Source organism: Leucopleurus acutus (assembly GCF_964270905.1).
Source record: "Leucopleurus acutus genome assembly, chromosome: 8".
NCBI lineage: Eukaryota > Metazoa > Chordata > Mammalia > Artiodactyla > Delphinidae > Leucopleurus > Leucopleurus acutus.
Genome location: NC_139151.1, coordinates 29,791,658 through 29,808,853, shown reverse-complemented (window position 1 = coordinate 29,808,853; position 17,196 = coordinate 29,791,658). Strand labels below are relative to the sequence as shown.

At 38.3% G+C, this 17,196-nt stretch overlaps 1 protein-coding gene across 2 annotated transcripts in view; it reads right to left on the bottom strand.

Moving 5' to 3' along the window:
* Positions 1-17,196, bottom strand: part of PDGFD (platelet derived growth factor D) — a gene marked incomplete at its 5' end in the record, with an annotated part of 240,882 nt that overhangs the window by 13,176 nt on the left and 210,510 nt on the right. For both annotated transcript variants that reach the window (XM_082844745.1, XM_082844746.1), the window contains 2 exons: positions 11,155-11,353; positions 15,241-15,303. In XM_082844745.1, coding sequence (XP_082700871.1) covers positions 11,155-11,353; positions 15,241-15,303 — 262 coding nt within the window. The remainder of the gene's footprint in view (positions 1-11,154; positions 11,354-15,240; positions 15,304-17,196) is intronic.

Here is a 17,196-nt window from a genome sequence, read left to right as displayed (position 1 = left end):
CTTTTTTCTGCAGCTCTGGCCTGAAAGTGCAGCCTAGTCACAGAGGTACCTGGGCTGTGGTAAGAGCTCTAGGATCTGAGCACTAGGAAAGGGATGTGTAAAGCAATGGTACATTGGTGAATGCACTCACTGGTTCAGTTTCTAATCCATTCAGGGTCAGGTTTGGGAGGAAGGAGAGTCAGCCTGGTCTTTTTTATATTGACCATCTATATTCCTAAGTATCAGGTAGCATGAAAAGTTCTTCACATATACAATTGCATGAAATCCCCATAAATGCTAGGAATTACGTACTATCATTACCCTTACTTTTACACTTTTACACTTGAGAAAATTGAGGCTCTGAGAGGGTAGGGAAAAGAACATGTCCACAGCCACATACCTAGTCAGTGGTAGAGCCAGAGTCTGAATTCAGGCTTTTTCATTACTCTTGCATTTCTGAGCCCAGGTCTAAAGAGTTGAAGGAGGGTGCAAAGAGCAGATTCTATGAGCCCTGATGGAGCTTTCCGTCTAGAGGTCTACTCGCTGTCAAATGACCTGGCTTCCTAGGTGCGTTGCTAGGCACTGACCTGTCACTTTCAAGATGCTGTCAATTACATATACCCAAGCATGTACTCCTGGGCACACACATTCATCTATCGGATTGTACTGGAAATGTACACTGGGTTCTTGCAAATAAACCAGGCTACTGCACAGAACGTACTTTTTTCTTTGGTATTGAGAAATACAATGAATTTCATATTTTTTCACCTGAAATGAGAGGACTTTTCATGAGGACTTCAATTCATGATCTTCACTTTGTCCTCATCTCTCCTTGAATTCCTTCTTGCCCTTACCTACCTGTAGTCTTTGTTATGAAAACCAATCGGAGGTCCACGTCAAGAGTTGGATGGGCTGATAGCAATTGTTTTCAGGGGGCAACAAATGATAGAACCCTAGAGATTCTTTCCAGAGGACAGATAAAGCCAATATTATATTTCACATGCTTGGCAAACACAGCATAGGTGGTGATCAGCTTATGAGAAAAATTTAAAAGCCTTTTCTAAATTAATCATTTCAATTTTTTTGTGAATACAAAAATTCATTGTGAAACAAAATAATGTCCTCACACTGAATGTAAGAAAACAATTTTTTTTTCCTTCCCATGCATGTTTGATTCACAGTTTGTTTTGTTCAATAGGAAGATGGTTTCCTTGGGTCAGTCTCTTCTGGTGTCAAGTTTATTGGTTGGCTTTCACTGTGCTGGCCTTTCATCAGTCTATCCTGTTATGCGTGTCACCAGTCTTTTTTCTCTTTATCTTCCTGAATCTGCTAGTGTTCAGTTAAACTTCTCTATATTCTTGGAGCTAGCCAGTAATCATTTTAATACAAGCAAATTGAGCCTTTACAGGCTAAAATTCTTTATGAACTCTCTTAGCAGGCACTCACTAGCAGCCTCTATATCAGTGCAGGTTTGGCAATAGAAGAGCAAGTGCTTGAAGTAGGGCCATGCCTTTTCTATTTATTTATTTATTTATTTTTTATTATTTTTTTTTGCGGTACGTGGGCCTCTCACTGTTGTGGCCTCTCCCGTTGCGGAGCACAGGCTCCGGACACCCAGGCTCAGCTGCCATGGCTCACGGGCCCAGCCGCTCCACGGCATGTGGGATCTTCCTGGACTAGGGCACAAACCCGTGTCCCCTGCATCGGCAGGCGGACTCTCAACCACTGCGCCACCAGGGAAGCCCCATGCCTTTTTTAAAACCATGCTTTTGTCATTCTAGTTTACCTTCTCTGACATCTCAGTCCACTATGTCATTTTAATCTTCTAAGTCAAGAGGCACATTCACCCTACATCTCCTCTGACCCCTTCACTATATACTCACCACACATTCTCTGCTTTCTATTATAGCACTGACTTTGTAGACTTTGCTTTATCCTTTTCTTTATTTAGGTGTTTCTTGTCCACTAAAACATAAGGTCCTTGAAAGCAGAGTTAATCATCTTTTTATCTCCCCTCTCCTAGTGCTTTGCCCCTAGTGGAAGGACCAAATATAGGTCATTTAAGTCCACCTCTCCTAAAACCATTTGGTTTCAACAGTTAGAAGCAGCATACTGATGAAAAAACTACAACATTTTTTTTTTTTTGGTAGTCTAAGCACACATGCCATTTCAGGATATTTGAAATAACTAAATCCAATAAAAAACAGCTGGAGTCACTACAGCTCCCCAAGACAAACATTTCTGATTTTTCTTAAATATCTATCTTTTGTGGGATACCCATAAACTTAAAGTCAAAATTAGAAAAAGTTCAGGCCATTTATAGACCACTAGTCAATCCAGATTTCATTTGCAAGGAATAGGTACTCAGTAACTACTACTTAAATGAATCAAACTACTGATGGTTGTTGGGTTAGAATTGAAAAACTAGGGTTCTAGAACCAGCTCTATCAAGGATGAACTGTGATGCATGAAGATTGGCACCAAGACCCATGGGCTCTAGCAGCTGTGCCACATGGGGTAAAGGATGCCATCCAGAAGGCTGGCTCTCCGATACACATCTCAAGGTGCTCAGGAATATGTCTTTTGCCAAATGGGGAGTAGTCCCACAATCTGTTATGTAAAGTGCTTTATTATAAACTTGACTTTGATGTTACAACACTAGATTTATGGCACTTTATGTAGGGGTGGGCGGTAAGGGGAATATATAAATAATTGTAGTATTTTTATACCAAGCAACTAGGGACTCTCAGCCTTCTTCAGGGTTCATAAATTTCCCAGGAGGAGTCTGTTCCTCTTTATGGACATTACAACCTCACTGTGATTTTCAGATTCCCTCTTCTATAAATTAGCACATAATTGTGAAAATGGTTTCCACATTTCAACCCCAATTTGCAAGTGCAAATAAGTCTGGAAAGAACAATTATCTTATAACTTTTAATGAGGGAATATCAGGGTATTTTAAACTTAAAATCATGAATCTCATGACTCCATTTGCTGGTTTAATTTCTGAAGAATGGAAACATTTACCACTTGTATTTATAGAAATTAACCTAAATCACAGTAAAATGTTCCCACTCAGACAATTCCTAATTGTCAGGGTTTAAAAACATTGTTAAGCAATGAGCGAATGGAAATTTACTGAGCACCTACTCAAGCCTCATGGAATTCTCATAACAAACTGTTATCTTAGAGACTACTATTCCCATTTGATAGATGTGGAAACTGAGATGCAGAAGAGTTGAATGACTTGCCTACAGTCACTGGACATATAGTAGGTACTTGACAAATACTTGCTGGAAAATGAATGGGTGAGTGCAAGGATATCTGCAAGGCATTGGATTAGGCATGAAAGCAGCTGACACCATCATAAGGCAATTCTCTGAACTCTAGGGGGATGTATGAAGTACATCTATGCAATGAAAAATAAGAAAACAGGCTAGGAAATGAATAAGAATCAAGGAGATCTTTCTCTTGTCTCTCATTTATTAGACTGTGAGTCTCTGAGCTTTACTCATTATTGGTTCCCCCACAGCATTGACTTTGCAGCCAACACACCCAGGTTCATGTCATGGCTCTCTACTTTATAGCTGTCGCTGAACCTTTCTGGATTTTTTTCTTTTATTAGATAAAATGGGAATAACAATACTCTTCTCCTGCCAAGAAATTCATTAAGCTTGAATGAGTTAAAAGTGTTTGAAGCAAGGTCCAGACTCTAGCTCTCAGTAGGTATGCCTCACATTAACCTTGAAATGAGTAAAACAGATCAATGAAGTAAGGTTAAGAACAGAATCACCTAAACCAGAAGTGGCTAAGATTCTGCAATTGGTGATCACTAAGGAAAGGAAGGTCATGTCCACCTTGATAGAAATGTCAGAAAACAATGATGATGTGTTGTTTTTAGTTAAATTTCATGGGACGTAGCACTCAACACAGTCCTTTGCAAGTAGACACTTAATGAGCCAGATGTTCCAGCCCCAGCAGTTTCTGCATGAATGTGTGCTCTAGGAAGGGTATGCTCCCTCCTTAAGTCCATAGGGGCACTGAGCACAAGGATGCTGCAGAGGATTCCCAATGCTACACAGGTAAAAATGGGTACAGGAACTACAAAGCAAACCCATTCATCTTTAACAAGAGTGACTGTTGTGGAAAAGGCACATTTGTCCACCCAGACAGTAAAAGTTACCTATGGTTTTCTACTGCAAAATGGATTTCCTAATCAATGTGCATTTGAATTATATGCCTAGATGGGAGGAATAACTTTGATGATGAGAGTGGGCTTAGGATATCCACAAAGATAGACAGCCACTATAGGAGAAAATCAGAGGCTGCAGTGGCAGTAAGAGAATAAACAACCAAAAAGGTCCTTGTCCCTGTGCTGAGATTTTCTTCAAACATTTTATGTGTGTGCCCTCATAGACACATGTGACACTATAAATGATAATATGGTTTTATTAATGCTTGCTGGCAAACTGAATGAGTAGGGAACCTAGTTACTTACAAATCATATGGGTTATAAAGAGTGGCTAAAATCTAAAAAATAAGCTTTAAAAAGGAAATGTCCAAAAAGCAAAAGGGTGCCAGAAATTTCTGGGTAAATATATCATAGAAAAGTTTAGTACTTGGCAATTATTTTGTAAACTTTTAATGAGTTTACTGATTATACAGATACTTAAACATGACAATATTTGGATACTCTGTAGGAGGCTCTCCAGATTACTGATGCTTATCTAAGAGCCTTACAAGGAAGAGAGCAAGGTCCACAGAAATACCTTGGTTCTGTGCAGAGTTCTGTATTCAAGTAATAATAATAGCTAGCATTTATTGAGGGCCCACTAGGAGTTGTATACTCTGCTATTATTATTCCTCACATGACTTTGCAAAGATGTTATAATTAGAGTCATTTTACCAAATGGAGAAAACACAGGCTCAGAGGTCTGCATATAACTCTCCAAGGCCACCATTAGTACCTGAGTTAGAATTTTATTATAAGCTTACTTGACTCCAAAGTCCATGCTCTTTCCACTATCACATTCTTTCTTTTGCTCTATTCCTATCAAATTTATGGTAAACAATTTTAATATTGATAAAGAAAGCTTTTACTTGGTACATACCACATGGTTCAGGAAACTCAGTGAAGCTAACCCTTATTCAACACAAGAAATTAGAAAAAGAAATCCATTTGATTTAACGTCTGTAGTACCTCTGTTTGTTTAATTTACCAATAGATAGTTACAGAAGGATATCTCAAGAGTGACTTATCTGATTCATCACTAGCGTCAGACAAGGGCTTTCTGCAAATTCTCACCCAGATATCAAATAGGCAGAGAGAGAAATTTGTAAGCATTCAATTTACTGTGACTTTAGGTCATTTCTAAAATATGTTCATATCTTAATACACTCTGAAATTATTTCCTACATTCTAAATTGTTTCTTAATTATTTTCATGGGCAACTTCTACCAAATATTCACAAAAAAGAACATTTATAAAAAAACATGTTAAGCAACAGATACCATGAGGTGTATCTGCTTAAATTTTTAAGTGTACAGTATTATTAACCATGAGCACAGTGTTGTGCAGCAGACCTTTAGCAATTTTTCGTCTTGCATGACTGAAACTTTATACCCATTGAATGACATCTCCAGAGCAAGACTTGGCTCTTTCTAGTTAGTATGACAAAGGGCATGACAAAGAAACAGCAATAAATGACTAAGTTAAAAATAAAAGATATTTGTATCTAAGAGAATTTAGAACCAATTCAAACATTTTATATGAAACATATTTATTTCATTTACTCATCAGCTTCTTATGCCAGTTGTTTACCAATAAATAGTTTTCAAATTAAAGAATCAAGTGTTTTAGATCTTACAGCAAAATAATGTCATGTAAGAAATCACAAATTGATATTAGAACCTGGGAAATGGGTTGGTAACTGTCCCAGAGTTACAACATCTAAGCATTTAGAGTCTGTGAAAATCATATATTTCAAACTCCGTCATTTGGACTCAATTTAATTTCAGTATGTTTGCTTCACTCAATATTAAATTACTGATATTTTAAAGAGGAATGCACATCAAATTTGGCCCCTGCATCAAAAAATGGCAACTCAGGGGCTTCCCTGGTGGCGCAGTGGTTGAGAATCTGCCTGCCAATGCAGGGGACACGGGTTCAAGCCTTGGTCTGGGAAGATCCCACATGCCATGGAGCAACTACGCCCTTGAGCCACAATTACTGAGCCTGTGCATTTGGAGCCTGTGCTCCGCAACGAGAGGCCGTGACAGTGAGAGGCCCGCGCACCATGATGAAGCGCGGCCCCCGCTTGCTACAACTAGAGAAAGCCCTTGCACAGGAACGAAGACCCAACACAGCCAAAAATAAATAAAAAATAAATAAATAAATGGTGACTTGCTCAACATTAAAGAAACAAACAACCCAATCAAAAAATGGGCAGAAGACCTAAATAGACACTTCTTCAAAGAAGACATACATATGGCTAAGAGGCACATGAAAAGCTGCTCAACATCATTAGTTATTAGAGAAATGCAAATCAAAACTACAATGAGGTATCACCTCACACCGGTTAGAATGGGCATCGTCAGAAAATCTACAAACAACAAATGCTGGAGAGGGTGTGGAGAAAAGGGAACCCTCTTGCACTGTTACTGGGAATGTAAACTGATACAGCCACTATGGAGGTTCCTTAAAAAACTAAAAATAGAATTACCATATGACCCAATAATCCCACTACTGGGCATATACCCAGAGAAAACCATAATTCAAAAACACACATGCACCCCAATGTTCATTGCAGCACTATTTACAACAGCCAGGTCATGAAAGCAACCTAAATGCCCATTAACAGACAAATGGACAAAGAAGATGTGGTACATATATACAATGGAATATTACTCAACCATAAAAAGGAACGAAATTGGGTCATTTGTAGAGAGGTGGATAGACCTAGAGACTGTCATACAGAGTGAAGTAAGTCAGAAAGAGAAAAACAAATATCATATATTAATGCATATATATGGAATCTAGAAAAATGGTACAGATGAACCAGTTTGCAAGGCAGAAATAGAGACACAGATTTAGAGAACAAATGTATGGACACCAAGGGGGGAAAGCCAGGGCGGGGTGGTGGTGGTGGTGGTGGTGGGATGAACTAGGAGATTGGGATTGACATGTATACACTAATATGTATCAAATAGATAACTAATAAGAACCTGCTATATAAAAAAATAAAATTAAATAAAATTTAAAAAGAAATGGCAACTCTGGGGAAAATTGTATTTTTGTCAAGCATTATTGTAGTTCAAAACGATTAAGTTGGAGTGCCTCAACAATTATATCCATATTTTAATCACAACACAAACTGTGAGAACAGGTTTTCCTCTTGCTGTTATGTGTTGGATTTTTCTATGGCAAACACACCATCATTCAGGAAAGTCAAGCTCTCCTGGAATAAGTAAAAGACTGCATCTCAGTTACATTGTTAATCTCCATAAATGACCACTCAATTAATGCCCAGTCTAGTAGAGTTTAAGGCTGATAGTTTTTCAATGTAGAGATGTCACATTTCATGCTATATACTTGAGTAAATATACATTGCTACCAAGTTCAAAGTATTGTGTTTTAAAGGAATTGCAGTGTAACTTCAGTTAAACCACAGTGGTCATGCAATGATTCAGAGAGTGATTACATAGTTTGTAGAACATCCATACAATATTTTACCTAATTATGTGCAAATTTACTATGTTATTGTCATGTTCATCAGAAGAAGTAAATACAACTTGAATTTCAAACGACTTTTTTTTTTAAACTTTTGGGCAGCTTTGAGGTTGAAGGCATGGGGTTGAAATCATTGGCAAAAATTGGGTTTTGGAACTGTACTTATCTACAGAGTTCAATTATCCATGCTACCCTTTTCTCCATTACCCCCTAGGAAACTGAAAGTTGGATATATTAACTTGTCCTATTATCATCAGTCCAGAAGGTTTTACAGACAGGTTTGTGCTTATCTATTACTTGTGAATTTGAAAAAAGTGGACCTTATACGCTGAAGTTCTGGCTTCAATACTTGGCAAAGTTATGTCTCTTTTCTCTCCCTCTTCTCCCTAAACTTTTACTGTCCTCTTGCTTCTCATTTTCAAATCTCTTCTTAAGGAGAACTAAAAACTCACTGTTACCTAATCTGTCTTCAAATAACAGTAGAAGCAAAGCATAAAATTTAATTTTATTAACTGTTTTCTACTTCATTGCATAAGTTCTTCATCTAGTGTGTTTGTGCTTTATTTTAGAGTTTATAAAATTTTGTGATTTATATATTCACATTCAAGGGTCATCTTAGAATCCTATTCTTTGGTATCATGAAAAATGCTACTTTTGATCAGTCTGGGTAAATCAGAAGAATGGATGCTCAATAGATATTCAAAAATGATAATTTTGTTTCTGTACAACATCATTAAGAGATTATTATACTGATAGTAGAAAACTTTTTTAGGGATCCTATAAAGTTCACATTTTATTTGACACCTAATGGACCTCCATCATCTATAACTACTTTTTGGTTTTCACTCTTTTATTCACTGTCCCCTTTCTTATACATCAGTATACAAACCATGAATTTATACTTTTAAGTTCTAAAAGCTGAAAATAACAGCTGAAATATTAAACCTGACTTCCTTTGCTTTTGTGATACAGGCAGGTGGTTCAGCATCAGTGGAATGATAAACAATTAAATCAGCACAGTTATACAAGTGCAGAGACAGTGGTGGCTTGCCAGTGTTAAATGAAAGGGTACAGACCTGCCTTAGGGCCATTTTAAACAAGAGTTTAAGAAACGAAATCTAAGCCAACAGGGGAGAGAAATGTTTACACTGTTAGAAATAAGTAGAATGGTGCCTTGAATGTTCTAGTAAGGTTATTTCAGTAACCAAAGGCATTCTTAATAAAGCTACAATCCTTGGTCTATGGGGTGGGTTTCTATAAATGTTAGAAATATACTAATACTGAATAATTAATATCTTCAATTCCACAAACATTAACTGAGCAGCTAAAATGTGTCAGAGTCTGTGCCAATTTACTGGAGATATAGGATGAACCATCTCTCAACCCTGGCTGCCTCTAAGGATCAGTCTCAATCTCCTAGTAGCCATAAAATAATATCAATACCCCAGCCTCGCCCTCAGAGATTCTGAGTCATTGTGACTGGGATAGGACTAGGCACCCATAGTTTTTTAAAGCTCCCCAGGTGACTTAATATTCAGCAGGAGTTGAAACCGTTAGGTCCTAGGCTCTCATATTCCCTTAGAAAAACACAAAGATACAAATAGCAATGCAGTAGTAGGACAAATAAATGCTGTGGCATCTCAAGTACTCCAAACTTTTTCAACATTTCTTGAGCAAGTACTATGTGCCAAGTGCTTTTGATGGCACCCCTAACAATTCCTGAAAGTAGGTGTTATCATACACACATTGTCAATGAAGACACTGAGGCTCAGGAAGAGTCAGTGACTTGCTGAAAAAATCACAGAACTTCTAAGTGGCAGGGTTAGGCTTTGAACCAAGACACCTTGCCTCCAACTCAACATAGTATCTGGGGAAAAATAAGTAATGAATTTAGGTGATTTTTAAATTTTAATACTTCAAACAAATAGGTATCAAGAAGGGCTGCCCCTCAAGTAGCTATAGTCGTTAAGATACTTGAAGACAGAGTCAGATTTTATCATTTCTTTCTCCAATACCATTTTTAATATTTTTTTCTGGGGTTTTCAAAACATAGTGAGTATTTTATTTTCCTTCAGGTTGACCTAGTAGAGATCCAAAGACAGCAACGCTTTATGGAAAAGCCATTTCTTCTCTGAGTTGAATACAATCTGAGCCCTGGGAAAATTCGATTTGAGAGTTACACTGATCTACATATGATATATCTACATAACATCAGGGCCACCAGTGACTCTGTTGTCCCCACTTAGCTGTGCACTTTAAGTATATAAGATTATGACCTAAGCCATAAGCAGCAGACCCAGGCAGGAGTTAACTAACTAGTCATTTCAGCCTACATGTTTTAATATGTTGTCCTTACCAATACAAACATTATCTACAAAAGGGCCCTGGGTTCCTTTTAATTCCTGAAAGTACCCATGTTATTACAAAGTACAGGAAACAAGTTGTATTGTACTAAATACCTTTATATCTATGATGCAAGCCAGCCTTATAAGACTTGTAGAGAAAGTTTAAATAATAACAAATCTTAAACATAACAGACTAGAAATTATAGTTTTATTCAATGAGGTAATTACAAGTTATTTCTATATTAATTTGAGTTAAACATTCAAATAAACATCCATGTCCTAAGATCATATCACTCAGATGTAGTACTAGGATACCTATTTTTTAAGAGTATAAGTATTACTGTTTTAACTCATGATGTTTTAATTCTGCCTGAATATTCCTTTCTTCTCCCTTCATTTTGCTTTCCTGTACCTTCCAGATGAATGTGTGCCCTCACACTTACTTGTCCAAAATAGCCCAGATATTGGTTTCTTCCTTGAGACATTTATATCCTATGAACCACCAAGGGCACAAAGCACATAGTAGGACCTCATAAAAAATTTCAGAATGGACATTGAATGAATAGAGTGAAATCTTCCAGAGTTTTGACCATTACTTTACGAGAAGCCTCTCCTGCCAACAAATGACTGAGTCCCGGGCTAATTCAACATTCATATCCATCAGAGAGGCACAGGGGACTGTTACACAGGCACTGCCATTGGAGGCAAGAGAGCATGACTCTCCTTTCCTCTCCATTGCCATGCAGCCTTTGAAGAGTTATTTACCTTCCCTGACTTTGGTTGCCTCTACTGTTTACCGTGGGACTGATAATGCCTTACTTGCCAAGAAGCACAAAGTTGGTCCAGATGATTTTATAAAGTCTTTTCTAGCTCCAAACTATGACAGATCTTTGACTGAATCAAACCTTTCTTAGTCCCATACAAACAACACAGTTTGGACAAAACACAGAACATCATTTGAAGGTGCTGTGTAAAAGATGTGTGATAATGAACTAACAGTAATCATCTGATGTAAGTGAATTAACTACATTGCATTGCAAATTCTTACTTATTACTATTAGCACTTTTATCTGCTTATGAAGAACCTTATTTGTTTCTTACCTTTTGACTTCCTGTCATGATATGACCTGCCTCGATAATGAGGGGTGTCCAAATACAGATTCTCAAGATCTTCTTGCCATGATTCAGGATTGAAGTGCTTGAGCAGATCTTCCACAGTATCAAATTCTGCAATTGTTTTGTCCAGAGTATCCGCAGTGAGAGTGGGGTCCGTTACTGATGGAGAGTGATAGGATACCCCCTAAGAGTGACATACAGCTCAGTGTACTCAGAAAAAGTCCATTGCTATGAAATACAAGAGGCACACAACCATATGGAAGGAACATAAACAGACTTCTGATTACAAGACATCATGTACATAAATATCATGCTAAGCCACTGTGCCATAGTCTTGCTATATTCCTAAATAAGAACAATTAAGTGGTAAATCATAGTCATTCACTTTTTTGCAAATCAAAACCCGGAAGGTCATAAAACATCCAGGTCATCTGAATTGTAATCATTAAAAAAAAAATACTAGCTAAATGGAAATATCAAAATAAGTCATCCAATTTCTTGGTCCAAAGTCTCAAATCATCATATCCATATCAACAAATAATGGTGAGCAGGTAAATTCTGAACTCCTTTCCATGCAAATGTTGAATAATCCATTCATTCTCTCCATTTAGCCTCAGTGTCCTATCTTTGTAGCTCACCTAGCATTGTAGACGTTCTTTGAACAGGGTTTAAATTTACTCTGGAGACATCTTGATAAAATTTGGCACTTTAACCAGCTTACTAACTGTCAACAAGGATAATAAGCCATGAAACTGGCCCCCTTGACCTAAGAGTAGAAGATTCACATGTGTGTGTGTGCATTTTTTTTAACATCTTTATTGGAGTATAATTGCTTTACAATGGTGTGTTAGTTTCTGCTTTATAACAAAGTGAAGCAGCTATACATATACATATATCCCCATATCTCCTCTCTCTTGCATCTCCCTCCCACCCTCCCTATCCCACCCCTCTAGATGGTCACAAAGCACTGAGCTGATCTCCCTGCGCTATGTGGCTGCTTCCCACTAGCTATCTATTTTACATTTGGTAGTGTATATATGTCCATGCCATTCTCTCACTTCGTCCCAGCTTCCCCTTCCCCCTCCCCGTGTGTGTGTGCATTTTAAGTGCTATAGTTTGTGAGGGATCCCGGCTGCCATTTAAACATTCTCAGGAATACTCTTCAAATGGGGAATGCAACATCATTAAAAGTCTGGAAGGGATTATGTATTTTGCCATGGAATACACCCCCACTTAAGTTTCCAAGCACTTACTTCACTAACCCTTGTAAAATCTAGAGGTAAATGAGCCATGTAGCAAACATCTCTGTAAAACTTCATGACCCATTAACAAGGAAATGGAAAGCACATAGTCTCCAATGATTTCTAAATGTCTTTAAAGAAACTGCCAAACAAATAAGATCCCCCAAGGGCAAATATCTCATATCTCTACAGGAAAAATAGAGATTAACGAAAACTTGCATTTCTGAAACTCAGCTGCATTCCTATTGAGAAATAATATGCCTATGCATTATAGAGTCCCAGACAGTACACTCTCAGCTGACACATTTTCTTTTTAGCCAATCAAGATCCAAAAGTCCCCAAAAGGATCACTTGCTCTTAGGGGGACAGTCTGTCTTTAGCAAAACTAAGGGGTTTTATAAAAGCATAACCTACCATTGGTGTAATTTAGGAGATTTCAAACATGCCCTGTAGGGAAAGGGAGTAGGTGGCAGACGGAGTTTGGGGAGTGGCGTGTGAGACATGAGATAGACTGCTGAAGGTATCAGGCCAGCTCCTTAATCTTGGAGTGTGTTTGTGTGTGTGTGTGTGTGTGTGTGTGTGTGTGTGTCATAGAAGCTGAACCCTGATTGAAGCACATCACTTCTGATTTTCAGATCCCTCTTGGCATCCTATGCTAAAGGCGGCTAAATTTATGATTCAGTAACAAAATTCCAAATTCCCATTCAACTTTGTATTGCCTGGATCTACAGTCTACCTGGCTCATACACAACAGATGATTTACAATTAGCTTTGTATCATGTGGGTCTAAGAACAAAATGAGCTGGCCAAAGTTAGGTGCATGGCGGCATATGAAAGCTTTGAAATTAAAATTCTTCCCTCTTTTTTGAAACAAAAGCAGGAATGTTAATCAAGCCATTCAGACACAAGCATAAGCTACTTAAATGGCTCTGAGGAAGGAGGAGGAGGGAGTCTAGTCTCTTCTAACATTAGTCTGAAGAGCAAATCCAAACCGTAGGTAAAATGTAAAAGTGTCCTTGTGTGTGAGTTTTACTGCTCTTTTCAAGTTTTGACTTGAAACACTAATGATATTTAAGAAAATATTTATGAGTGACTAGGTGATCTAATCAACCCAAGAGAATATTTTTGTTTCCGAGGCAATTATATAAGAACTATTTTTGAGAGAAATACTAGTTGGGTGTGCCTCTTTCAATTGCACTGTAAATTTGATCTCATTCAGCTTTTGTTTTATGTTTGTAAAATCAATTTTAAAGCTAAGTGAATTACTTTTAAAGTAATGATAAAAATCTGTAAAAATGTTCTGAAAACTGTAAACCGGTTTCAACAAAAATAAAGAATGGTTTATACAGAAGTAAATGGTAGGTCCAAAGGCCCTTGCTCCTACTCCAGAAGGTTCTTGAAAATCAGAATGCTGAGAAAAGAAGCTAGGTCTCCCTGGTCTTCCTAGAGGACTCAGCAGAACCTGGACTTGGAACGCAACCCAGAAGAGTTTCCAATGGATTTGGACCTAGTGCTGAGCTTCCACAGATGCACCAAATGGACAGGACAATCGTCTTTAAGAGGGCCTGGATCATCCTGAATCAGTGAAGGGTCCTTTAAACTTGATTTCTGCCCTTTGGGCAGGAATGATTAGATAACCCTGAGCTATCAGGTATAAGATACTTGAGAAGCCAGAGGATCTCCTGACAGAATAGACCACTATGTCCTGAATGGCAAAAGCTACCACTGGCATGTACCTTGAATTGTCAGTCTTGGGCTGCTAACTGCCCACACCTCTTGCCTAGCCTCCCAGCTCCTCAGTATTACCTGCCTTATTTTAATTTTCACCTTCCTGACAATGATTGTCTATACTCAGCTAGGTTCACAGCATGCATTCTTGACCATCAGAAACGAACAAAACACTCTTAATATCACCATTAGAGACCTCACTGATCTCGATCAGATCATGTTCTAGTTCACCAGCCGCACCAGGTGAATTAAATAGTCACAGAATCCATAGCTGAAGAAATCCTGGCATCTGAGGGAATTTTTAAAAATTCCCTCCAAGAAGAAAAGATAGAACATCACTTCTGGAAAAAAAAAATCAACTCTGACTCAGCCACACTAACCCACCTTAGAACCATGGACAATCTTTCTCCATGCTCTTAATCTTTTAATGAACAACTGCATTTATTATCTTGCAGTTTATTGCTACATAAGTGCTACCCATAAGATTGGTGAAAACAAAGTCTGCTCTTTCTGTACAAAGTAGATAAGTATACAGAATACTGGGAAATGACTAAATCTGGAGGAAAAAAAATGGAGCATGAACCATTTTATAGTTTCAGGGTGAGTTATGTTTTATTTCCAAGCCACATAGAACACAAGCCTGGCTTGCACTTAAGTTATGTTACCATAAACATGGATTTTTCACATCTGAAAAGATCCTTGAAAATGCAAAGGTTAACGGCGTCCCCTGGAATATTCAAAAACCTATTTCAAAATTCCCCACCTGAGATTGGGCCCTGAACTGTTTCACACCTTTGATATGTCTGGACAGTCCTTTAGTTGCAATGTTCTCCTTTGAAATTGATAAATATTTATGTCATTGTCTATCCCGTGTTCCTACAAGGGGTACTGACATTTCCTGGAAACCTTTCTGAAAGAGGAGAAAAAAGGGCATCTGACATAGCTCACTATAACCTAAAAGAAATGGAAGAACACATCATGTTTGAGACCTGGCTTTGGGTCCAGCCATAGATACTTCATGCAGCTGAAGTCATCCCAGGGTTGACCTTAGCTACTACTCCATCAGTTGTCTTTGCAGGCAACAGAAAAATAAATTACTTACTGAGATTGAGCTTGTGACTGATTCCCAATTGGTCTCTGAGGCTGCTGCGGGTTGGAAATCTTCCTGGAAGGCAAAGAAACATCCATGCGAGTAAGGCAAACCTCTGTTCAATTCATTACATGCACAGTTTCATCTCAGCCATCTGAATCTTCTTCTAACTAAGTGACAACAGGAATACAGGCTACATTACTGCTGAACAGGTCACCATCTGTCTTAAGCACCTCTCCTCAAGAACCCTTGTCATTCAAGACACGGACAACTGCATTCACATTTACTTATAAACACTGGCAAAATGAAAAAACGTGGGGACAGGAGTTCACCTTTTTTTGTTGTTGTTTTTGTTGGCGGTACGCGGGCCTCTCACTGTTGTGGCCTCTCCTGTTGCAGAGCACAGGCTCCGGATGCGCAGGCTCAGCGGCCATGGCTCACGGGCCCAGCCACTCCGCGGCATGTGGGATCTTCCCGGACCGGGGCACGAACCCATGTCCCCTGCATTGGAAGGCGGACTCTCAACCACTGAGCCACCAGGAAAGCCCAGGAGTTCAAATTTTAACTCAGCCATCTACCGACTGTGTGACCTCAGGCAATCTACTCTCCTCCCTTCCTCTTCTGTAAAAGGCTGGTATGGGATGCTTAAATTACAGGGCTGTTTTGAGAATTCAATGCATTAGTTATGTAATTATAACTAGCACTTAAAATGCTTAATAAAGAGTAATGATAATTATTGTCAGTATTAATGGTTATTTGGTTTGAACTAGGCTCTGCATCACTTTCAATCAGGAAGACTGGGGGGGGGGGGGCGGAGGAAGAAAATGGCCATGGGAGGGACAAAGTACTACCCACTCAAGAAAAGAAAGTAGAGAGCAGACCTGAGAAAGTTAGTTACCTCAGAAGTCTTAAAGGATTTGTGACCTCAGGGAAAGAAACTTCTCTTATAAGGCAAACTTCTTTCTGATTTGTCTGTAAGTTTCATGTTAATTACCCTAGTAGCAGTAAGTTTTAAAAACATAATGGGAAGGAAAGCTGATCCTATCATTTTTACAAGTCACAGTTGGTTTCTTGACCCTGATGAAATAAATCACCTTGGTTAATTTCTTCCAGCCTGATCAGGGAGTAGGAGGTATTTTAAGATGATGCTGATAAAAAATTCAGCCACTCAAATCTGACAGCTTATACACCCAAGTATACTGAATGAGAGCTAAGTACCAGGTCTAAATTTCATTAGCATTTTGAGAAGCCGGAAATGTATTTATTAAGTGCTCATGATGAAACTGGTTTATATATAAATGTCTACGTTGAAGAAATTTTAGTTGTTTACCAGAGGGAACTAAGGCAAATGTGGGCTTCAAGGAATGAACATCTATTAAAAACTGGCTGGACATCACTATTCTAATTTCAACCTCAGGGAAGAGAGGAAAGAAAGAGAAAATGTGTGTCCTGCAAGACAGAATACATGTGAAAAGGGCACTGAATTCTCACAGAAGAATGTGTGCAAACAAATGGAGGTTGGCATTTATATGAGTCTTCATAAACTGGTAAACAGGTGAAAAAAGCAAGAAAGCCAATGGCTTCCCCCTGTCTTGAAGAGACTATTGGTGGGAGAACATATTCCAGATAAGAAACTGGGACATGAACAATTCTCAGATCAGAGAATTTTCATTTTTACTCATTCATTATATATTTGTTAATCATCTACTGTGATACATTCTAAGCTGAGGGTAGAATCACAAGGAAATAAGAAACTATACTTGCCCTCATGGAGTTTAAAATGTAGACACATAAACAGGTGAACAAACTCATGCAGGTGCTAATACTAATCAGGATACCACAGGCAGTAAAAAATTCTACATGCAGAGGAAGTGGGCTTTAGAAAAATTTTGCATAACGAGGTGACTGGAGCTGAGTCTTGTAGATTCATAAGTAGATAAGTAAGTAGATGGTTGTTTGCAAGAAAGG